The 25,879-nt window shown below is 39.4% G+C and overlaps 1 protein-coding gene across 1 annotated transcript in view; it reads right to left on the bottom strand.

Annotated features, from left to right (window-relative positions):
- Nucleotides 1-16,421, bottom strand: part of GABRR3 (gamma-aminobutyric acid type A receptor subunit rho3) — a gene marked incomplete at both ends in the record, with an annotated part of 28,658 nt that extends 12,237 nt beyond the window's left edge. The window contains 3 exons of the mRNA XM_079542274.1: nt 238-305; nt 9,010-9,122; nt 16,294-16,421. Coding sequence (XP_079398400.1) covers nt 238-305; nt 9,010-9,122; nt 16,294-16,421 — 309 coding nt within the window. The remainder of the gene's footprint in view (nt 1-237; nt 306-9,009; nt 9,123-16,293) is intronic.
- Nucleotides 16,422-25,879: the final 9,458 nt, after the last annotated feature.

The raw sequence follows: 25,879 nt of genomic DNA, 5'->3' as shown, positions 1-25,879 counted from the left end.
GTGGCTGGCATTTCCAATAAGAGCACTCTGTTCTGTTCCTCTGGGATAGTTAGGGAAATGTTCAACGTGTGCTTATACTTAACACTTACTAACATAAATGAAGATGACTTCCATTCTTCACAGCAAGGCTGTGCTCTTCTAAGAGTTCACTGTCTTTAAATGTATTGTCTGTATCATCCATCTGGATGCTTCTGGGACCCTGAGTTTTGGCTGAAATTCTTTATCTCACCAACTTACCATGTCAACTTCAGATATGCTGTCAATGCTTTCTACCTGCACATCAATGCCCACAGGTATTGGCGACCCTTCAATGCAACAGAATGAAAGAGTGATGAGGAACATATGTCCATATTTTTAAAGGGCAGACTGTGTATTAACAACATGCAGAGTACACCCCATACTGTCATTTCCTATGGTCTGTCCATCACAGTATGCTGAATGAGAAACTCCTTGGCAACACAGTAAAACCCAACATTAAATAGTTGCAGAAATAAGTGCATAAGAAATAAGTGATTTCTTTGCAGCTAGACTAGTTATTGACATTGCAGTTTAGACAGCAGTGAAAGTTTCCGTGCAGTGCCAAAGCTAATGAACTGCTTGGAGTGCCGTAGAGAAAAGCTGAGTAAATATACCACCTAAATCAAAGATCACAAAACTTACTTGTCAGTCCCAACTCTTGTTCCCACACTTGTAAGCAAAATGCCTACTATGCTTCCTAATTACCTTTGGTAACTTAATTATTTAATGCTTAGCATAGGTATCTGTGAAAAGGGATTAGTACTTGCTCACTAACTCATAAGGGAAAAGCCATGCACGCACTAAGCATGTGACAAGATGGAGCATTGTGTCTACAATGCATTGCTGAGTGTGTAACTTATTTTCAAGTACAATGAATTGCACTCAGGGACTTTTTTTTTAATAAACCACGTCTGAAAAAGGCTGTGGATTTACAGCATGATGCAGACTGAATGAGTGTATTATAAAGCAGTATTTGCATTTTTGCAATAAAGGGATTAAAACCTATTAAAATTACAGCAAAATATATTTCTTCCAGTTTTTTCAGTACACCAAGTCTAGAATTAAAGGCCTAATTATGTACCTGTGTAATCTTCAGCAAGCAAGTCATTCCACTTAAGTAATTGACTAAGCACTTCCTTACAGAAGCAGGGGAGTATAGAGATTTGCGGACATATGTGTACACACACAATGAAGAATAGTCTGCATTTGGAATGAATAATAAACCACTGTACTTGAAATTCCAATTACATTTGTAAAAAACAGTCCATATTTTTTAAGGGGAAGAAATATTTGCTTTTAAAATATTTTAAAAGCAAACATTTAAATACTGTAATACAAAGCATCAGTACAAAGAAGTCTGAACAAGCAGGAGATAGCAATAGCTCCTTTAACCTGTCTTTCTCTTTTTCTTGCGTTTTCTTTACAGTAAAGCCAAAGTAGTCCAGAAATATCATTCCCCTGATAACCAGCCACAACACTGTGTCTCTTTTTGGAATTATCCTTAAAATAGCAGCCCTCAAGGATTATGCAGCTGCCTCCAGTTCTTAACAGTGGAGATCTTGAACTATTTTTGAGGTATTTTAAAATCTGGCTCTATAATCTCTTGATTTGTCTTGTATATTTTAATGGAGGGTTTGACCCTGCATAGAACAGATGCAAATGTGTGTGGAAAAACAAGGTAAATCGTGACCAGAGTTAGCAGGGCACACAGGAGCACGTCTCTGCAATGACAAGAGCGGTGCTGCCTTCTGAAACAAATCTGTGGCTCAATCCATCTGCAGAGGCTCAAAGATCAAAACAGAATTCAGTTGACTGAAGTAAAACTCTAGATAGCACTTGGGGTAGACTGTTTCTTTTGGAGAGTAGAGAATGCAGGAGACATCTCCCTGAAAGGCTGATGTACAAGAGCATTGACATATATATCCAATCACTCTTCTTCATGCAAACCGATGCAATTGTTTGTGCCTCTCATAAACCAGGTTCGCCCACGTATCTTTATTTTTCCCACACAGTCCCAACCAGACCACAAAAATAGTTCACTTTCTGCTAAATACTGACTTGTACCAAGTATTGGTACAAAAATACTGGATTGTAGCCTGAGCTGTCATCCTCTCATCATTCCACTGAAATCTAAATTGTGAGCTGGAGACAAGTTTAGCCTAAGCGGGAGCTGTAGTGGGATTTATACATGATGTGAACATCATTCACAGGTGGCATCCACGCATCATTTAAATGCAAACACAGCAGAAAGATGAGGCAGTGTCTATCAAGCTCCTCATTTGCATGGTGCAGCAGGATCAGCCCACTTTGCAGAGCTGATACCTGAGCTAGCTGTAAGGCAGGGCGAGTCAGGGAGCAAGCTAGCTGTGGAAGCACAGTCCACGGTCATTACTAAGGCTGACAACAGTGATGAAATATGGCCTCATTGATATTTAGAATCAATGCAGTGTAACCTGTACTTTCTGGATTTCTAATTGGGATGAGACAACTTGGGCCTTAGAAATGTCTGTTGATTGCCAGAGGAGCTTCAAATAGGCAGGAGAACTGCATTTGATCTAAGCTTACTCACCAAGAAGTTTCAACTTTTTTATATTGTGTCTCCAACTTACCCTAGAACCATGGCAGAGACAAGTGGTAGGACGTACTGGCAGTGTTCATATCTGACTTATATATCATAACTTGATCTTAACTGGTATTACTGAAACTTTGGGGGTGATCTGCATAACTAGAATGTTAAAACCTGTGGGTGAAGTCCCACTGATATGTGAGCGTAGTTATGTGGACAGAGGGATGAGAGAGAAACTACTCTCCACGTAAAATAAAGGCTTTTACCAGTTTTATGAGCCAAGAACAAGCATACTGTTTTCCACCAACATCCTTCAAACATGCAGGGAACTACCTACAAATTATGTCACAGAACAAGATAACTGGCTTTCTGAATAAAAATACACCACGCATTGCAAGGAACGTTTTGTTTCTGAGTGACAGCTCTTCAAAGTGTAACGACGGCGGTACTAACAATTTCTTGGGCTGTGCAAAAAAACACAGACTATTTTCTACCCCCAACAAGCACCATTCAAATGTGGGCAGAATTTCAATTAATAATTCATGTCATCTGAGCAGATAAAAAGGGATTGGTCACAGAACTAGCAGCTTAAGTACACGTGACTACTTTGATTACATGCACACAAGCCGAAGTGCTAGTTATACATATATATGCATTCTGTATTTCATTCTTTGAATGAACAACTTGCACTCGGTTGGGAACTGTTATAAAAGCAAGTCAGTGTGAACAGTGAAGAGCGTAACAGAGATCAAAATCTGCAGCCAGAATTACAAAGGGTGTTTCTAAAATGAACTACAGAACTGAACTATTGCAATAAAATCTGTTCCTTATGTGGTAGAACCGTGAAACATGCTCCTTAGAAATAGATTCCTGTTCTTTTCCTGTGCATTGGTCAAAGAGCATATTCATACTGCTTAAGGAGAAAACCCTGTTCAGTTTAGCATTTACCACAGACAGTTATAAAACCACACTGACAGATCATAGCAGCTGCAAATATTTTCATCCCATTCTGATTCTACTTTGGCAACAAATTAAAGTGGATAAACACACGAAGCATAGATATGCAGTCCTGGTCACTTCAGTGACCTGCAGCATTTTTGTATTTCTGCCACTAACACTACCACTCTAGTAAGAAATGTCTTGGCCCTACACTAGGCCAAGTGTAGTTTTTTTCAGGCCTTCTGAACTTTGTAGTTTTCTTGGAACATTTATTTCTGTGATTAAAAGTCAACTATACCAGAAACATTAATAATGAGATGTTGGGAACAGGTTGCTGAGTAGTAGAAGTTTTCTGTCCTCTGGGCTTGTTCTATCAAGTTTGGATGTATTTAAGAAGAGAAGCATTTCAATAAACATCCCAAAACAGCCAGAAAGCACTTCTCTACTCCTATGTCAGCACTACAGCTTTCCCCTTAATATACTGAGAATTTCAATCTCTGGCTGACCATCAGGCAATGACATCAAATTCACTTTGAAAAAAAGTAACCAGAGAAAAGCTGTGTTTTTTATTTCCCAGTCTGACAAGACTGGGGATGGCAGAGAGGATTTAGTTATTAAATTGAGCAGCTTCACTTGCTGCTGGAGCCTTGCTACAAATCATTATTTTAGAGGGATTAGTGATTTTCACAATGGAGGTTCCACAGATTTTCAAGATAATTACTCCCCAGCAGAAAAAATAGAATTGTTTTCAGATGGATTTATCCCAACACAAGCCATTTCTAGTCTATTTTAAAGGTTTAATATAGCAAGAAGAATTTTTAATAGATAGAAAGAACAGACGAATTCTATTATATTTTAAAAAGAGATATTATTTTAGCATTTTAGAATCAATTTCTGCAGTAACAAGTTGCCTAATGAATTCTATGGCATTTCTGTAGTAGTCAAACCTTTGTACACATAGTTCAAAAGACTGCACCTGCAATTCCCTAACATAAATGTTGAATTTAGAAAAATCAGTCACTGATTTTTCACAGTTGTCTTGGTAACAGTGCTGGAAAAAAGCTAAGTCTACAGAAACCTCCTGGTAAGAGAGAGAGAAACCGAGGAAGGACTGAGGTCTGCACAAAGGCTTTCTTCTAAAAATCGTTTGTGGGCACGTAGAGAAGGAAAACCAAAGACAGAAGATAAACAAGCCACAGGCTTGTGTGGATGTATCTTCTTTCCTCTGGCAATGAGTGAAACAGCAGCATTACCGGCAATAGTATTTTCTTCTTACTTCTCTTTGATTTCTTTCTTATTTACATGGAAAATGAAGGGGGACTGGTATTAGCCATAGCTAACTCTAGGAACAAAAGAATTACCAGTGTCCAACAAAATATCTAGGAAAAGGTGCCTATCAGAGGTCTTGCAAATTTCCAAAGCATTTCTCTCCTGTTTTGGATCCAAGCTATTCTTTCCACATGGAAGAAAGACATTCCACTTTCACCAGAGTCACTCTCCTCCTGCAGAGTGAGAAGTTTCTGACCTTTCTGGGAGCGATGAATTAATAGAACCTCTGTTCCTCTGAAAGCTTGGAAAAAAGACTGTGCCTAATTGCTGATTGAGATGCAATTTGTGGTAAGATGTGGGGAAATGGTTTCAAACTAAAAGAGGAGAGAATTTGATAGGATATAAGAAAAAAAAAAAGAAAAAAAAAAAAGTTCTTTATGATAAGGGAAGAGAGGCACTGGAACAGGTTGCCCAGAGAGGTGGTGGGTGCCCCATCCAGGGAGACATTCAAGATCAGGTTGACAGGGCCCTAAGCAAGCAGACCTAGATATAGTTGTCCTTGTTCATTGCAGGGAAGTTTGACTAAATGGCCTTTAAAAATCCCTTCCAACTCAGTTATATGATTCTATGCAAATTCTCTAGAAAGATTGTTACATCTTGACCAGATAATTTCTACTAAATTATTTTCCAGCATTTGTAATACATGCTAATTATTATTATTGTTTATATTATTATATTATATTATTGTATATAATTATTGTTATTATCCCCTTTGGTGGTTGATGTAGCAGAGATAACCAATTCTAAAACTTCTTCAACTTACCCATTAGTTAACTCTAACTAACTCTATTAGCATTGATCCTGACAGGTCAGTAAGACAAAAGAAAACAAAAATAAAGTTGTTATACTTCACACACACAGATAGAGAACTTACTTGTACATAATGACAATTAGCATGTGGTTCTCCAATCACCAGATTTCAAAACAGTTCAGAGACCATATGGAAAGACTTTATAGTTAGCAAAACAAAGGCACAGAGGAATAAAAGAGTGACAATTTTTTAAATGGCAATGTAAATTTTTAGCATATGGGAAAAGAACTCAGGTAACCAAGAACTCAAATTCTGCCAGTACATTAAATTAAGAAAGTTTTTTAAAATGGTGTGATATGGGAAAATAGATGTGTAAATACAGAAAGGAACATCATTTTAAAAGGATTTCTAAGTGTGACTCACTAAAACAACATTGTCAATGTATATAGTTTTGGCTGTCAAGACAGCCTGCATGGTTGTCCTCATATCTGAGCTGCCAAAAGTCTCAGTTCAGCATCTCATACTGACATGTGCTCACCCTCATCTCCAAAGAGCAATAACATTTCTTTCTCTTGGGAGAAAGAAATCAGCCATGTGAGCAGGGTCATGATTATTTCCAGTAATGCTTCAGCCAGTAGTATCAGTGTCCACAAGCTCTATATTCATTTGCCCCAACTCTTTTCAGTGCAGATGTTTGCTCAGTTTACAAATAAAATTTAGCATGAGCTCTGTTTTTCCATGATTAGAAACACTAAAAACTCTAGGTCCTGTTATCTGCTTCATTCACTTTACATATGTGGGGCTAAATGAAATTAAACAAGCCAGATTTAGATTTAAGAGTTTAGTGAACTGAGGAATCTCCAGAAGGTTAAAAACAGTGTAAATTTTCCAGCTGCTTCTTCCCCTAAGCTGGTGCAAAGGATGATTTATCTTTTTGAGGAAAGGGGCACGGTAGAAATTAACAAAATTTATCATTCCAGCTCCATGACATACCCAGGAAATCTCAATGAGATACACAGAAGGGGAAAAAAAAATGACTCTCTTTTAAATTTAAAGAATGATTTTAAAATACTTCTTTTTCATGCAGCTATTTTGACCTGTTTTGTTGTTGTTTTAATTTTTCACATCAGTAATGTGAATTCATGCATTGTGCTGAGCTTAATAAATCATGCACTGTGGCTCGTGACAGATCTAAGCCCTTGAGGAATCACAATATTGAGCTGCTTTATTACATTTGATAAAACAAACCCAAAATCTCATCTGTTTTAAATACATAAAATCACAGGATTGTAAGTCTTCATACAGTTCAGAGCCATGTTGTGGCTGTGAGAGCAGTGTCAAGAAGAGAAAAATTAGCAAAGTCCTTGTCCCCTATCTGTGTCAGCCCCAGTGTGTTGCTATAATGAATGTACTGCAAGAGTTGATGGTGGCAGTGCCCATCTTGTGAGAAGGATATAGGTGATTTCTAGACAGTGTCAGTGAGGCAGTGGCATCTCTAATTTCATCTTCTCTAGTTACGTTTCCTTCTACTGCACACTTATCCAACAATGTTTGTCAGAGAAACCCGTACCCTGCCGTCAGACAGCAAGTCTAGGTATGTTATTCAGATTTATGTCTCAGCTTTTGTCCTATGATGAGGTCACAGTTGTGTGCTAATTGTTGTTCCTCATTAACCTGTCTTTTCTAGAAACCAAGCCATTCTTTATACTGTAACAATCACTGAAATCTACAGTAAGACCGGAACAATGGAGTACAAATATACGATCAACATTCATTTCATTGAGACTTTTTACTGTATGCTGTAAAAAAAACATATCCATGTTTTATTCTTAAAGAGATCGAGTTGTAAGTATTCCATTTATTAAGAGAGTTCTGAAAACACAAAAGCGTGTGAACTCTTGGATATGAATTTACAAGTGCCACCTATGCCACTACAGCATGTGAAGAGCAGAGTAAAGCGTAAAGCTGGAACACTGTTCTGCTGAAAGCTATTTCTGAAAGACAGGAGTGCAGCTGAAATTGTACCCATGGCAATGTGATTATTAGGAGGACTGTGCAATGAAGTCAGTGGAAAAAAACACAGCTGGCTTCAAAAGGAATTGAATGGGCTCTACGATTAGTCATCTGAAAATAAAAGGACAAGGGGAAAAAGCCTGGTACAGATTTGCTGGGTACAAAAATTTCACATGGACTGTGGAAAATTAGAATTGCCAGATAACAGACTATATTCTGAAAGCTGCTTTTATGGACATCAGAAGTACTGCTTTCTGGGATGATCCAGTGATAAAGTACATCTTGAATTGTTGTTTCTTTCATGGAAATGCTACTTCTGAGATGTTGCTCTCAAAAATTCAAATGCCTTGTGTGACAAGGCAGGTAGTAAGAGGAAAATAACCAGAATGAAAGACACTAGGCTAGACAGGAATTAGGCAAGAGGTAATTCTAACTTTGGCAGCCAAGATATAGAAATTACTTGATTATTTGTTAGAAGACAGGGAAGATTTTAGTTCCTTGACAAGCCAAAATTTGTAAAATAATGACAAACCCTTTCACACTCAACCAATGCATCCAGAAAGGCTTTTCTTACTCCATGTTTCACCCTCCTGGCATGCTTGCCAGGCCCAATGTCCCCACAGCTGGTGTCAACAATAGCTCCACAGGCTTCAGCTAGCCTCCAGATTTGTGCCTGTTTACACAGTTGATTATTGCTCTTCATGTATTTTATTTTGGCTTCATAAACCAGAGCTGTTCAGTTTGCTTCCATGAATCATGAATGCTGAGCTGATGACACAAAAGCTCAGGTAAAGCTTAATTACAGGGCAGCTTTCTCATTTTACCTCCCATGAAAGAGTCATGGAGGGAGTCAAGGAGAGTCAAAATCCAAATCCCATTCAATACTCACATTATCCACATGCAATTTAGTTAAATGAAGGAATAATCATCATAGAGCCCAAAAACACAGAAACTGCATGGTAATAAACTGAAGGCCTGCTATTAAATGTTATGCAGAGTAAAGATTTAGGAATTCATGTTACATTTCAATCTCTCAAAACAAATACAATGACTAACTAATTTGCTAATTGCTACTGAACTATGCAGTTTCCAGGGAGACCTTAATCAATATGAAAGAGTAGTATTCTAACTATATTACCCGTTATTTAGTTTTGAGAAGAAGACAATTTGAATATTTTCTCCTACTGATATGCTAAACAAAATATAGGTGCTTTGCTTTCAAGTATTTTTTGGTTTCTTCTTTCTTTTCTGAAGCTCATCAAAAGAAGTGAGCTGCAATTAAAGCTGTCGTGTCATCCAATTTTAAGAGCCATTGCCTGTCAGCATTTAAGCAACTTACAGATAGAGAATGAACCATTAACAAGTGCAGCACTGGTACCTGCTACTTGCTTACCTCCAAATCCAGGTCTCAGTGCAAAGTCATGGTCCTCTATGCGAAGAAGCTGCTCAGATTTAAGTGGCCGGACTTTGGTGCTGTCAAGTTTCCTCATTTTAATATCTCGTTTGCTATGTTTAAAAAAAATAAAAAAGTAAGAAAACTTTTTTTTTTTTTTTTTTTATTTGCTTCCCAACAGAAGGCTCATTTAATGAAGCAGAGATTCAAGAACACTGTACAGTTGACAGTTGAATCTGGAGTGATAAGGGAAATTACTGCATTACTAAAGTTGGAGAGATCCATATTGCGAAAGGTGGGGAAATCAGATATGAGGGCATCCAGGTTCAGGAGGAACACCTATTACAACTCTTATTGCATACAAGAAATTCACTCAGAGACTGAACCTTTCACTATGCAAGAGATGATAGCCAACTGAAAAAAATGGCACTGTCCACATTACCGCTTTCAACAATGACTTGGAAACAGCACTGTATATCCATGGTTTTAAAATACTTCATATTATCTATATTACAGAGACAACTATATTTTTATTAAAAATGGTTTTTTGATTTTTTTTTGTTGTTTGGTTTGGGTTTTTGTTGTTGGTTTTTTTTTTTCCCTTAAAAGTTCAAATGAATCAATAATTTCCCTGAAGAATTCTCAAACTGACAGTTCTGGATCCAGGAAGTTGCTTTTTGACATCCTCTCAAACATCCATCTTTTGTGGCCATGTCACACACTAATATGTAATTTCTTGTTTGTTTGTTGCTCGTTATCTCATCCTCTCTTTGCTGGTCAGGTACACAGTATTCATTTGTATCATACAAGTACTGTCTTTGTTGTTTATATCATGTTGCACATAACTGAGCCTCTGGGAAGCACAGAGGCAACACAGCTGAACCTGTTCAGATGCTCTTAGCAGGTTGCCATGAATTCTGCAGTTCTTCCTAGGGACTGCTGCTAACTCTCTTCCCTTCATAGAATGCACTGCACCACCTTGCAGATTCCATGCAGAAATTTACTACCTGAGAAAGGAACTGATGTGCTATGTATGCAGTTTAAAATGACCAATAGCTGCCCATCACAGTACAGCCTTCCTGTCCATTTTTCTTGTACACAGAAAGTACGTCACAAACAGCAGGGAGGTCCAATACGTACTCATATCCCAAAGTACTTCAAAGAGAATGTCTGCAGCCAGTCTTGGCAGCTCAGGGAGGCAGCCTTTAGAAATAATTGGTTATATTATTTACTTTGGCTATAAGGAAAATGCTATGGTGCTTCCTTTATTCTCCACTCTTTCTTGCATGACCTGCTCTAAGTGGCTGGCTCCAAGTAGTAACAGAAGCAGCCAAACCTTAGCTGGAGCATTAAGCTTAGTTTGGGGCATTCCTTTCATGAAAGATGTGGGAAGTTCTCAAGGAACTGCTGCTGCTTAATTTGGAGGAAGAAGACTGAGGGAATGCACCACAACCTTCAGAACACATAACGAGATTTTACAGGGCCCTTTTTCCATGTCCTCTCACAGGTAGGATCAGTAGTGGCAACAAGGGAGATCTGTGTCATCCCCTGGTGAGAACAGATTGCTTGGGGAGGTTTGGGGCTATATATTAGACAGAAATCTGTAGGAATGAATTAAATACAGCTATGTTGCCACAAGCAAGGAAATCTCCCTAGAGATCATTTCGTTCATGCCTTTTGTGATTCACTGAGACTTTGCTGCCAGTGACTCTAATTGTTACTTCAGACTGAATGATTGAAATTTGTTCTAGTCAAACACTGAATAGTATGAGGTACAGAATACTGTAAGACAAGGTGTATCTGCAGCTATTTTGTTTTTTTTCTCCTCCCTCCACTTCCTAGCCCCTATTTGAATAATGAAGGCCAAGAAATTACTTCTAAAAATGCTACGTTACAGGGATGCTATGATGTCACTGGCTGCTAGGACCACAACCACTGGGCTTGACCAAGTTTGTCTACCTGTCTGTTCTTGAATTGTGGTAGTGCTGCATGAACCAAAATATCAGGGCAGTCATCCATCAGGTATATCAAAGAAAGACATTAGTTTTCTCATTATTAAAATTACACGGATGCTAAAATGAAACCTCACACATCAGAGAATTAAAGCTGCCATAAGCAAGCCTGTCTGTGTCAGAGCAGAATGGGCAGTAGATACAAACACCTGAAGTGCTCTGTAATGGGTGCGCAGGAAAATTCTGCTGTTTGGGAATTGATGTAAGAGAAAATGATGAATTGTGTTCAGAGTGCTTTGGCACAACTAATTCAGTTTGGAAGCGCTACGTTATTTGTCACTAGATATGCTGAGGAAGATATTTGCTTGAGGCTCTCATGATTTCACAGGAAGAACAAGGCTGAAGCCTTGGTACAGCTATTACAACTTCTTACTGGAAGCAAGTATGTGACTGAGGAAAAATTTCCTTAGTCATCTCAAAAGGGAAACATAAATCAGGAGATTTTTCTTAATAAGCCACTGAAAATAGTGCTATAGGATTTTGATGCTTCTCCCATTTTCTCACATGAGGAAAAACAATCAGAAATGCTGTGTAAATGAAAAGCACCTTTTATGTCCACTTACTTGAACAGCATCTTCAAGCTGATGCTCTATACACAAATGGTGGAGTAACTATAAGTATTTCTAGCTGCTCTCAGAAGTGGTTATTCAAACTAGGAAAGATCCTGCAGGGGTCAGAATAGTACTTCCATTACAAATATGTAGCATCTTTTCTTCAGTACCTCGCTTTGGCAGAAAATAGTTTTTAATTGTAAAGGGCAAAAAGCCCACTTACATGCAGTTGTACATATTCTTAACATTAATTTCCTGGATGCTGGTACCACTGCACATGTAAAGATATCAGCTTTCCTAAAAATCCCATTTAAAAAAATCTAAAATATATTTTTTAAGAAACACACTTATGCTTCACTTTTTTCTCCTGCTTGCCTGCCTCTCCCACCCAAGGCTAAGAAGTGTTCTCCAGCAGATATTCCTTTAACATCAGCATCTGGACTCCAGATGTTGTTCCTTGGCTAAGAGTTAGAGTATTACATTCTCCTCACTGCAGCTTTAAAGTTGTTTAACTGATGACTTGAAGGGAATTGCATGCATTTGTTTACTCCCAAGAAATCCTAGACCCGTATCTTGCTATTGATCAGTAACATAGCATTGTGAAATCACCAGCAGTTATTTTTATGAGTGCTCCTTCCCGTGGAGCCAATTCCATTAAGCAGCAGATTTAACTAGTGTAGGTCTCAGAAGAGATTCTCAAGGTCATTCAAGACCACAGCAGTGTGGCAGTTGCCAGTGGAACACTTTGTTCTCACAAAAGCACACCATAGTTTATATTTCAGTGGCCTGTTTGTTACACAGCTTTGGCTAGAGCACAAGTCTAAACGTTGCAGTTGATTTTCTATCCTTGTTCTGTGGCAGACATCAGACTGCATTGTTTGAGAGGAAAAGCCCGCATGCACTTAAGGAAAAAACATCTCTCTTTACCTGCCTAGGGTAGTTGTAACAAATGGATATCTGATGGGGGAGTTGGTGTCGGCATAGATCTGGGCAATGGAAAAAAATGGTCTTGTCAGATACAGTGAGGCACGTGCTCAAGAAACAACTGCTTTCGGTTATAACAGCTCTACCTTTCGCGGTTGCCTTTCAGACAACATTTACATTATGTAAATGAAATTGTAGCCTATAATTAAATTCCAGCTGAGGACACAGAAAGCATTTGAAGTGTTTCAGATCACATAGGGAAGACACCCCTACTGGCATTTATACAGAAAACTATTGGAAGCACTAGCTCTTTGTATGAAAAACTAGTGACATGGTGTTTGGATTCTTCACTACCCAGTTTTCTTTCATGATCCTGTGGCTCAACTCCTTATTGCCTTACAGAGCTTTCAAAGAGCAGCTTGTCACTATCTAGAAAACCAGAGCAACTAATTCAGAATTCTTTAACAACAAATAAATATGTGGCAGGCTTCTAAGAACAAACTCATCTGCTCCATCCAACCTTGAATAATTAACAGGAAGTAAAAGGTTCTGCTCAAGGAAATGAGATCATATCTGGCTGAAACATTTAACCACAAACTGCCAACAGTATAGTTCCATAACCAGTGGCTTCTGGGGAGTGATGTAGTTAGTAACCTAACTGGTTGCCTTTAAGTTACCAGGTTATTGAAACTTTTCAAGGAGAAACCAGACAAGTTCATGGAAAAGAAATCCACAGAAGGTCACTAAGTCTGCAAAAACTACACCAAACACAGTAGGTTTCTGAGGGAAATACAGTGATTGGATGCCCAGGGGCTATAAGGAGAAAATATTTTCTGTGTTTGCTCTGTACTTAATCTGCCAAATTGCTGCTTAAAGCCACTATGAGAAACAGGTCACAATTGTACATGGATATTAGGCCAAATGCTATGTGGCTCTTCTTCTATTTTAATGCCCCATGCTACTTAAAAGAAAGCAAAAGCCTTTGCAGGAAATTATAAACATCTTTCCAGCACCATTCTCATCTTGATAGACTTAGAAAAATCTGAAACTCACATCCCAGGAATAATAGGCAGGAGAAGTGTTGCTTTCTGTTACACTAATTTAGTACCCAAGAATACCATACTTCCTTAGCAGAGAAAAAGTTATCTCATCGCATTCAAAATGAAACTAGGTAAGTTTATGAAAAGAATACTTGGAAGAACTCTCTTGTGAAAAGAATACCATGAAGGGCCCTAGATTTAATGGTCAGAAAGTTCTTCACAATGGTTTGTTCCTCAGGTACTCCAGCTACTACCAACTGAAAAGTAGAATTACAGAACTTATTCCCAGGAGAGTTAGTGGAATTACATAGCAATGTAACCTCAGAAACTTTTAACTCATTTGTCACATTTTGAAACTCAGATAAATGTAGGCATCAAAACTGCACAGTTTTCTCTCTCTCTCTCCTCTCTGCATTTCCAAGTGTTCAGTGACATCAGCAATACGTACGGTCGAAAAGCCTAATATTTGGACAGTCAAATGTTTTGTTCTTTGCTTTAGGAAATGGACCATGAAAATAATCTCTTTCTCGTGTACTTTTGGTTAATGCTTTAAAATCTTCTTTACAAGAGAATGCAGACAAATAGCTTTGGAGGGAGAATTGGGTTACTCTATTAAACCAGTGGAACTTGTAGGTTAAGTAACATTTTCACATGGGATTCTTTCTAAAAGGCCACCCATTTAACCAAGGCCATCTGTCAGCTGTGCCCCTAATAACTCTGGTGCTGGCTGAAAGGTTTTTCCCCAGAAAGAAAAAGAGGCCGGCGGAATGTCAGACCGTGTTGCAACGCACTGGAAGATAATGCTGTCTTTAGAATCAGAATCAGAGAAAGAATCAAACAAAAAGAAATTAAATGTGTTTGGATCCATTCCACAGAAAAGCTGATTTGCAGCTGTTAAGCTCTGGCATCTTCTATGGCTCATCTTCTTCCCAATTCCAAATTTTAAATCTCAACGGCCTAGCAAAAGGTACAGAAGGCCAAACCTTTGCCTCACACAAAGAAAACTGATACCCCAATCAGCATTATCTGAGGATGTAGTGCTGGCATTCCCCCTTGCTTCTATTCTGTTAACATCCTTCTTCTGCTTGTCTCACAGGACTGTTCTGTGAATCCATTTGTAGGTACTGTAAAGGCCTGTGAAGATGGAGGGGATAATGTGCTAGTATTGTTCCTGTTCTTGACCTGTTGTCTTGTGGCAAGAGGTCAGCAGTGACCAGCAGGATGCCACATTTGCTGTCTCCTCCCATCAGGCTTCTGTCCTCCTTTCTAAATTAGTATGCCAGAGATGAAGCAGCTCCTCTCAGCTACTGCAGAACAGGATGCATGCAAATAACAGTAGCATATGTTTCCCTTTTACCACTGACAAAAATGTATTGGTAAGCTTAAAACAGACCTTTACTCCTACAGTGACGGTAAGATATTTTATTCTGTTCCAATTTGATTCTTAACTGCTTCCTGAGACTAATAAAGTCCCAGATTAGACTTCATCTTGATATTAGGTCTAGTTCTGTTTATTTTGTTTTATTACAGCAAATAATTGCACACTCACATTCACTCCAAAACTATTAGTGTTCGAAACAGTCTGCCAGTAGGTGTTCTTCTCTCGAGCATTTGGCTTAGACCAAACTTGAACCTATGACCTTGAGAAAATCCAGAATCCAGAAATACTGAGCTATATAGCATCTGCAGGCACTTGCATTGTGTCACTGGGATATGTTCTCTTGCCCCACATTGCTTAACCATGAGTTTAACAAGATCTGTGAGGACTCAAAGGTATATCACTGCTGGATTATCACATGCAGAGAGATACAGAATGTAAACAGCTGTATGCCTGTTATAAAGTATGTAATTTTAAAAATTGCTCACCCACACTAGATGAGCCCAACTTACTTTTCCTCAATAGGTGATTATTATGAACAAACTACCAGTTCCCCTATTTGAACATGGAAAAATGCAACAATTCCATCATTTCTCCTTCCTTAAATAGGGCTACTTATTACAGTGCCTCCAACATCTCTATAAAGACAGACTTTGCTGAATTATCACTGGTACTCAGTGGTCTGTTTACATGCTATGAGAGGCCCCACATCTAAAATACGAAATTGTGGTTATAGGAAAAAGCACAAACACTTTGCACAGAACATTTAATGTGGAAAGGTTTGTATCATTATTTCTTTTAAATCACTTACTTGACTGGAAAGACTAAGAATGGATACAATCTCCTTTCCAAAAGGAGAATTGTACCTAAAAGCATAGGCATGTTCCAGAAAGGGAGCACACTGTGTCATCAATAAACATAAAGTACAATTCATCTCATTTACTACTGTAAGATTGTCTTCATTATCTCGATAGTGTAGTTACTCTGCTGTTTAGTTAATGGCAGTCATTTTATAACATTGGCATCAAACTTTGGAAGGCATTTCTACTTCTTGTAATGGGAGTGAGAGAGTTAAAATACTCAGTGTATCACAGCAGTATTCTGATATCACACAATTTCAAGGAGCTGTGTGCGGACATGTGCACAATCATACGAAATGTACAGGAAATCACAGTACGAGATGTCTAGTTATGAAAAACCTCTGATAATTAATAGTTTACCATTTCTCTTTTGGGAGCACCCTATCCATGCAATATGTGTAGTATAAATTCAGAAACTGGCAAAACAGGGCAATAAACAGACAGGATGCGTTGAAAGACTGCTGACAGACAGCATAAGGTTTATCAGATGAACACAGACAGAGAGAACATGTTGCTTACCTGTTATGCTTTCTTAAGAATGAGAATTGTTGTCGATGGTGAAGATGGTGATGCTGACCTTGAGAGCTGTGTAGCACTGCTGTCGGCCACAGGCAGGTAAAGAACAGAAGCTTAATGACCAGGACCATCTCTTCCAAAGATAAATGCACCTGATCAGCCAATCCACCTTGCTGACTTTTTATTTTTAGTGTTTTTACTGTTTAGAAACAGCATATCATACAAGGGATGCACGCGAAGAAAGGCATTACTGAAGAAAGAAAACAGTGGCATCCCAGTTCTGATGTCCTCGCTGAGTTCCCCTCATATTTTGGCAAAACATAAAAATTCCTTAAGCTCTACATCCCTGCAGCATCTGCTGTCAAATCAGAAGCACCTTACTTTTAGAAATGTAGTAAATACAGCACTTTGTTTTGCCGGGCTGCAGTCTGATCCATTGCTTCCACTCTTTCAGCACAGGAGCATATTTGAATTCTCCATCACCCGCTCAGTAACCTCTTCAACATAGCCTGTGCAGGCAAAGTGATGTCAAACATTTAATCCCCCTTAAATCCCACACAAAACCATACAAAAATCTGCTTTAATGACAAAGGTCTCTAAATTAATCTTTCTTTCTATGTATGTGTGTATCTGCTCAAAATAATTTTCTGTAAAGATCAAGCTCGTTCATTAACTGGCTACATTGCATTGTCCTCCCAACCATTAACATCATTTCTGATTCTGTGATCTGTAGTATAAAGCAATTTGTCTCTAAGTACAGAATGGATAATGTCATGAAAAAAGTCCAACTTACATGTGAAGTCTCATTTCAATATTTCAATACTCCTGATTAACACTGGGAAATACTGACAATCTTTTTTTTTTTTCCCCACTAAGCTCTGCAGCTATTTAATTTATCCTAAATGTATAAAGTGCGTGCACGCCTAAGTATCCCTACACCACCCCTAATGTTATCTTAATTTCATTTAGCCTGCTCTGCCCGTTCAGTGGCAAATTGCAAAACATTTTATTAATAAAATGCTGCTTAGGCATTAATTTCAGGTGCCTTTTTCTCCAATTAAGGGTGATAAGATCTCCTGTGGATTTAGAACTGGGCAATAGCTAATGCACCTTCTTAGCTGACAAAGCCAATATAGCCTTTTAAGACTAAGTTCAGTAAATACCAAAACTGCCAGCATATGTTTATTGTTCTTTACCTAGTAAGTGAGAGAGAAGAGACTGAAAATTAGGAAGGTGGAAATCCCTAACCCCCATCTAAAAGAGGTAGAAGTAATGCAGGTCTCCTCTCAGCAGGCTTCTTCCCGAGTCAGACAAACAAACAGGGAAATAAAAAACCCACCCACTACTTTATCTGCTGAGACTGTTAACATCAAAGCATAACAGGATAATCATTTTGTGATGTAGGCATCTGCCTACTTACAAGTCCCCTGTGAGCCTCAACTAAATCTATTTGGCCCAAGAAATAACCATCATCAGATGCAATTATTTCCAGGAGGAGATTACCTGCTAATTCCTGATGAATTTTCCATGTGGAGTTGAAGATCTTCCTGTGACTAGAAAGAAAGAAAATTTTCCTTCCCAATCAGTACAAAAATGGAACAGTGTTTGATTAGATTAAAGGTTTCCAACACTATTGCCCCTCGCACTCTTCACTGTTCACGTTGCAGTCCTTTCTTGCTCGGCAATCCTGGAGAAGACTATTTGTAGCCTGACGTGGGGCTAGCCAGATAGTGTTTCCAACAGCTCTTAGTGGATCTCCAGGGTAGATTTTCTGGAGAAGGTAAACATATGCCAAAATATATAACACCTTTAACAGGCTCTATTCATTTGTACTGTTGTCTAGGGAGAAAAGGAAAATTCAATAATAACTCTAATGAGAATTCATTCCAGGTAGAGAAAATACTTGGAAACAATACTTGTTTCCAAGCCTATCTGGTTAAGCTGTCCAGTCTCATCCAGCCTACATACATCTAAGTATCAGAGTATCTGATGAATTCACCCAAGAGAAAACATCCAAGAGCCTTGAGTCCTCAGCTTCCCCTGCCCAATCACAGGCATTACAGTAGCAGCTACAGTAGCAAACCAGATTAAAAAAAACTAACTGCACTGCAACTTGTGTGGCAAAGGTGTTGTGGCATGTTCTGCACACTCTTCAGTATTAATTCTTTGCCAACCATTTACCTCAACTACAAAGGACTAACAATATGTATGTGCTGTCTTCCCTGGAAGTAATAATCATCCACATTGCTTCCAGAGACTCTGGGAAAAGTCATATTGTAGAGTTTAACATCACCTCCATCTGAAACTGGTAGCTATTATCCTCACTAAGCATGATGGAGGAAGGAGACAAAAAGTTCCACGGAGGATTTCCAAAACAGAGATATTTCCAGAAATTAATTTTGTCTAGCCCCCACGCATCAAGCCCTCAGGAGAGGCTCCTGCGAAGTGAAAGGGTGAATGCTTCCTTCCATTAATGGATGTGTAATAACAGTAAGAGCAACTAGATGTCGCTCACAGCAACAGGATTTTTTCATACTAGAATTGTTTTCGTTTTCTCTGGGCAAGAGAGCACTACACAGAGCAGGTTATATCATTATAAATTACCATTAAGAAAACAAGTTACTCTCTTATGCATTTACCAGTAACCAACTCCAAAAGGATCCTGCTTTGCAGAAGAATAAGGACAACAGACTTTGCTTATTTTGGACAATTTCTTATCAGCTCATCGTTAGAACATTGCCTCCTTGCTACTACTGCAATATTTCTTTAAAATTATGCCTTCTCTATAGCATATGAAATGCTTGCAATGTTTATCTTTTGAGGACAAATCCACTACGTGGTAACAGTGCTTAAGTTCATTAGAACAGCTTCCAAACAACCAAGTGAAGGAAATGAAGGTAAGTACACTACCACATATTGAAAAATGATGTGCCTCCTTTTAATAAGCAAAATTATATGCAGTTTCAGGTAATTTCAGCCTGGAACTAGAGACCACCGTCTTCTGGAGAATACAAAGCAGAGCAAATTGGCAACAGCTATTACCAAAACATGAGCAGAAAAAACATCAGGGAGGTAGAGATATTTCAAGGGCCTGCATTTTCCAGGAAATCTAAGCACATCTGAAGTCCATTCTAAACAATAGGAACAGAAACAACATAGCATGTCAGCACTAAAACCCTGCAAATTAGCTGCACAAGACATAGAAGAAATACAATGTAGAACCTGGAATGCATTTTTGATTCTCCTAGTAAGAGAATGAAATACAAGGACAATGTATTCTTAGGAGTTTCCTGAAAGGTGTGGGTTTCTAATACACATTTAAAAAGCAGAAGGGATGAAAGATATCACAAACAACCAGCAAAATATATAAAGCAGGTTAACCAGAGCTGTCAGTGTGAGAGTTTGAATGCAATACTGCAGTACAAGAATAGGCAGCATTCTGCTTTTCTATGGTAACATGCCCAGTACATAGCACTTACCATTCATACTGTGGTCCCCTGCAGATATGCAAGAGTCAGAATTAAGGACACTGCTTATATCAATACAGATGATGCACCAACTTGTGAGAATAAGGTGCCCATTCTCAGATCTTAACAAGATGAAGTAAGAGAACAGTAGAGCCTGAGCATTACGAATCCACCTTACAGAGCCCAGAATGGATGAAGCACTTTACTTAACATTTGCAGTGATACACAGCTCTTACGATCCTGTTCTTTACGAAGTATTTTGGTAGGGTGGCAAACACACATTCATGACTGTCCTGAGTCTGAGGTAATAAACTGCATACTGAAGGACTGCAAAGGACCAAAACAGGAAAAAAAACAAGAACAAGAAATCCACAAATGCAGCAAAACCCACATCCCATCTCAAAACTGGTACAAGACTTTTGCACAGTTAAACTCCATGGATTTACAACTAGCTTACACAGAACTACCAGCTACTGCTCAAACCCTGCCCTGCCCTCCATCCTTGCAGTGCACTGCAACTTGCTGGCTTGCTTTCCTTTTCCTTTTTTATGTAAAATTTTAGCATCACAAGTTCAAATTTCTTGTGAAATTATGATTCCAAGCATACTGTCTCATACGTTTCAGTATTCCACTGTCTATGAAATTCTCATATCATCACACAGAGTATTCCTGGCATCAGGCACATATCACACACACACATATCATCCAGATCCAGATTGAGCCCAGGGATCTGGTCTCAGTTCTGACACCCTGCGAAGTCTGGCTCATCTCAAAGCTACTTTAGGATGTTAAACATACAGTCTTAAGCATGTTTATGCAAGAATTTTCTGTTCTGACCACTTGTCTACCCACAGACCTGCAGGCACTATTCCAGCTCCCCAAATGTTTGCATTAATAGCAGAACTAAGCCTCAAATCTGCAATTTAAACTCTAGAATTGCGATTGGAAATGACATTAACTCAGAAATAACTGAGAGAAATACAACAAAATGTTTGGCTTCTAGTTGGCTTCATTGGCATCTGAATGGCCAACACATCTTAAAATAAGAAAGTATTCCGAGAAACATACAAAGTTAGTGTATATGCAAAAATTCTGGTGAAAGATAAAATCCTGCAAATCAAGTGTAACTTCAGCACTCTGCTTTTTCTTCTCATGAGTGAACATTCAGCTGTCATGGCTCATCAAGAGAAAGTGCAGTTCATTAAAAAGTAAAGGACAGCTAAACAATTGCCTATATTTCTCTGACTCTTTGCACTCTAATTTTTCAGTTTCTAAATAGAGAATTCTTTCTTTTTTGCCATTCTGCCCCCAACAGACCAATCAATTAATTAATTTAGTCCCCAAATCTCTTTACTGAGCTTTTACAGCAGCAATTCTGAAAGTAAAATTATCAGTTTTATTGACTCTTGTTAAGGAACAGTGTGTGTCTTGAAGGAGAAGAAACAAGCAGCCACATTCACCCTGGATATACACTTACAAACTCACTGGTTTAACGGCAGAAAACAAGGCATTAATGCAACTGTTTTGCCTTTGCATAGCTCCACATTAATCACAGGTGCTGCATACAGCTATAGTTCTCCTGCATTCATGCCCACCTGCTCTCAGCACGAGTTTTGAGAGTGCTTATTTATGCCTGCAGAACACATTTCTTTAAAATTCTCAGCATCTTTCACAAATAAAGGAAGGTCAAGAGGGAGCCCGTAAGGCCAAGCAACTCACAGAAAATAGGAATAAACTAGTTTGCCATCTGTACAGCCTGAATATGGTGCTTCAATATGAAAAGCAATATCTACTGCATGCAACTGTTTTCTTTCTTTATTCCATGGCAGTTTGGCAAATACCAGCATGTCTCAGAGGTACTTCACAGTTAGATCCTAATTGCTATCTGAAGCTTGTTTAGCTCATCTCTCTCCACAGACTGCAACAATACAAGGCAGCAACTGCATTTGCCCTCTTCTTGCTGCCAGCCTGAAGTTCACTAAGCACTTCTACAGCGGGATCTCAGAACACACCTGGTTTGTTGTCCAGGAGTTAACCACATCTCAGATGGGAATCAGTTTATAAAATACATTGCATCTCCGCTTAATTCCCCTTGCTGTCACTTGTGAACATGAGGAGAGAAAAAAACACGTTGAACAGTGGAAAATATGTGCCTCTCAGCTTCAGCACTGCAAACTTTTCTCATTTTTGCAGCCAAAACAGAGACAGATTTATTTATCGATTAAAGTCTAATCACTGTTGGACAAAAAAGAGCTTTGGAAGCCATCAGGCACAACTCTGTTTTCCAGCCTTTCTTGGTAACTCCCAGAGAAACAGATGCTTAGATCACAAAGCAGGTGCTCAAAACGGGCGGCCAAATTTAACTCACCAAATTTAGGTTTTTCTAAGGTCTGGCTCCACGGAAGCGCCCTCAGGCTGCCAGCGCCACGCCACGCGCAGCACCGAGATGGCGGCTGCGCGGGAACGGCTGCTCCCAAGGGCCGCGAGGTGGCAGCGCCGCCCGCACTCACTCGCTCTTCCCCTCTCTTCCGCCCGCAGGTGTGGGGCGGCGGCCAAAGAGGCTTCTTCCCACCTTTCCCCTCAGCCCCCTTGAGACAGTGGGGCTCTGAGGCTTCGCGGCTTCCACTTCTACGCGGCTTGCCGTGCTTCCATAGCCATCCACCAGCGCAACGGGTGGAGGAAGACATTAAAAATGAGAGGGATGGGGGCGAGAATAGATAGCCAGTGCGGCTTTCAGCAGTCCTGAGGAAGACGGCCCGCATCCAGGGGACAGCGTGAGGCAAAGCCTAGCAGGCAGATGGAGCTGGGAATTTGCAGGATGCATAAACTTTGCTAGACCCTACTACGTTGCACTCTACAAATGACGATCAGAATTGAAGTAAAGGTAGCAGCTTCATAAAGATGGGCTTCAGTCAGAGCAGTGGGAAGTAAGAGCACCAGGATAAGTTGAAGAAAATACAGAATCTCCAAACTGTGGGGGACCTCTGGAGATCATCCAGTCCAACCCCCTGCTGAAGCAGCTCCCTACAGCAGGTTGCACAGGAAAGCATCCAGATGGGTCTTGAATATCTCCAGAGGAGGAGACTGCACCACCTCTCTGCGCAGCCTGTACCAGGGCTCTGTCACTCTCACAGTGAAGAAGTTCTTCCTCGTGTTTGTATGCAGCCTCCTATGTTCCAGTCTGTGCCCACTGTCCCTTGTTCTTTCATTGCATCCCACCAGACAGAGCCTGGCCCCATCCACTTGACTGCCATCCTTTAAATAGTAATAAACGGCGAGGAGATCCTCTCTCAGCCTCTCCAGACTGAAGAGTTCCAGGTCTCTCAGCCTTTCCTCATACAGGAGATTCTGTAGGCCCTTTTACTAAATACATTGGTAAAAAAAAAAAAACAAAAAACAACAACAACAAAAAAAAAACAGACGTTTTCATAATCAGAACCCAGAAAACAAGATTCACTTTGTATCAGTAACATACTACGTAATTACCTGATGTAGGTTAAGAATACTTTAGGTAGTGCTAAGATACAGAAGGAGCCTGCTCAGAAGTGATACTCTCCTTCCAGAAATTCCTGCCTGCAAAGACTGTGCGGAGCACTGGCATCCACCACGTGCTGCAGGGAGCTTCACAGCAGAGCTGCCCAGTGTGAGGATAAACACCTCTTCATACCTGCCTTGAGCCTGCCATTGACCGCAGTTTTTATTATCATTCTTTGGTGCTTTCTCTGCATAGTTTTTTTGTTTTGTTTTCATTCCCTTGTGATTGCTCAGCAGGAGGTCTCCTTGTAATCTGCATGGCCCATAGGGGGATATAGGCTTCAGTACAGAAATTGGTTTGAGCTATTGGGCCCTATTGTATAACTCACCACAGATAGTGCCCTCTACTATCATATAGCCCCTGCAAGGTGACGTGAGGTGGCAAGCCATCAGTGCTGACTGCTGTGACCTGATGCAGGTGGCATGATGAATGGCAAGAAGGCAAATAGGCTCCTTACATCTCACATTCTTTTCTCAATTTTAATCTGATCCTTTAGCAAAAGGCATTTTTACAACCTCAGCATATAGCCTACATTTGTCACCAATTTCACCAGGAGTGTCAAAATAAATTGTGGAAATAAACACCACAGGTTAGCTGATGTGGAAATAATTTGGGGAACAATGTCATAGGCATTTTGCTCCCAGACTTCAAAAGTTGTCAAGCACAAAAATTCAGGATGACTTGAAGACAGTTGATTTTAAATAGCAGTCGTGAGCTACTGTTTACTTGCCTTCTGTTTTCTTAGTCTTGAGTGGTCACATTTAAAAGCTTTTCCAGTAACAAGAAACATACGTTTATTTTACAGGGAATGTGGTTCTGCCACGTATTACATTACAGTGTGTTCTATATCCATGTTCAGGAAAATGCCACAAAGAGGAAAGTGATAAATTTGTTAGATATAGCTGTGGGAGTCAGTCTGTGGTGTGCAGACTTGAAGAATAGGAAGAGAAGAACAGATTATGCTTGGGAAATGCAGAGATAATTTGGCACCCTGTGATGGCAGGAGTATAGTTAATATTGTGTGCATGGGGTAATGTACGTGCCGACTCGTACGTGAGAGATTTCCAGAAGTGTAAGATAACTGAGACTCAACTCTGAGTCCATGTCAAGTATTAGGTCAGTTTTTAGTGGCAGTGGATTTATGTCTCTTTCTGAATAAACACTGAGTTGATTAAAACCTGTAGCAAGTATTGGGTTTCACAGGCTCAGGAACAGAGCGTGCAAGACTTGTAGAATTCTCTCCAGTATTTCTGAAGTGTTGTGGTTTTTTTTCTTTTTTCCTTTCTGTAACAAAGGAGCTTCACTCAGCACATGAAGTGCAACGTGCAGCTGCTATAAATGCACATAACTGTGTAACTCACTCCGAAGAGTGTGACCCTCCCAAAGCAGGAGGCATCGCTGAGTCGCAGTGCAGGAACTCTGATCACACCCAGGCTTCCAGTGTTGCACCCTCTATCAGCACACCGCAGCTCCCAGCCCCACAGACTTTTCCCAAATACGCCACACCTGTGTGATCTGATGATGTCTGTATGGATTTCTCCCACCAATGGTGATACTGAGGGATTGTCTTCAATATAATTTTTTTTAAATCACCCCAAAAATCGGTATGGCAGCATCTGTTGTTGCATCATGAGTCTCTTCCCACTGCAAGAGAGAACTGAATGAGGGGTAAAGAGCCTAGGGCTGTGAAATTATATTTTGTGGAATGTTAAGGAAAAATAAATAGATTCTGATTGTTTTACTGAAAATCTATTTCTCTCCTTTCTGCTTTTCACAAGGCTTCTTTTACCTCTTCCTTTTTCAGGCTGCATATCAAGGAGCTCAGCAATAGCAAAAATAAAAATAAAAATAAACAAATTGTGTAGAAGATACAGAGTCCAGCATGTCATGATTCAGTGCAACAGAGAGACAATTATAAAATCCTCTGCTTTCTGCTGCCTGCAGCGTTTCCAGTGTTTTGTAAGTAAAGCTATTTGAAAAGCTATTTTCTGTACTACAGCATTAAATGAACAAAAAATACTTTGTATTTTTCATCCTATTTATAGTTGAAAGCTTGAATATCCACTTCTTGTTGTGTAGTTCCCACCCCTTCCATGTCAACATCCTGATCACACAAGATCTTAATTCCAACCTGTACGAAACCCATGTAAAATTATATATTAATATCAATGTAACTGCTCCTGCAGGAGCAAGGTAGACAGATCTATCATTACTGCTGAATACTTTTCCTTGTTAAACAGCAGATAAGCAATGCTCTGATACCACACCATATCCACAGGAGGAAAATGTAGGATTTAGAAAGACTGTACCTAGTCATTCAGAATCAGACTGAAAGTGCAGCTATACAAACTGAAGTAAAAAGAAATCATGAAGCTTAACACTGATTGGCAACAATTCACGTTTCTTTTTACACTTGGAAAATCCTCCTTGCCTTAAGTTTTCTCATAGGGATGCCTATTTTCATGTGTTTTTATAAAACCTTTTACTTTTATCATCTTTTCTTGCTCAGAACACAGCTAGTCAATTACAGGCTGTAAGTGTCAGCAAATATACTAATACACACTCCCACATATATTAAAAAATTACA

This window comes from Tetrao urogallus (genome assembly GCF_951394365.1).
Source record: "Tetrao urogallus genome assembly, chromosome: 1".
Taxonomy (NCBI): Eukaryota; Metazoa; Chordata; class Aves; order Galliformes; family Phasianidae; genus Tetrao; species Tetrao urogallus.
Note: the sequence above shows the minus strand (reverse complement) of the source record. Positions and strands in the feature narration are given on the sequence as shown.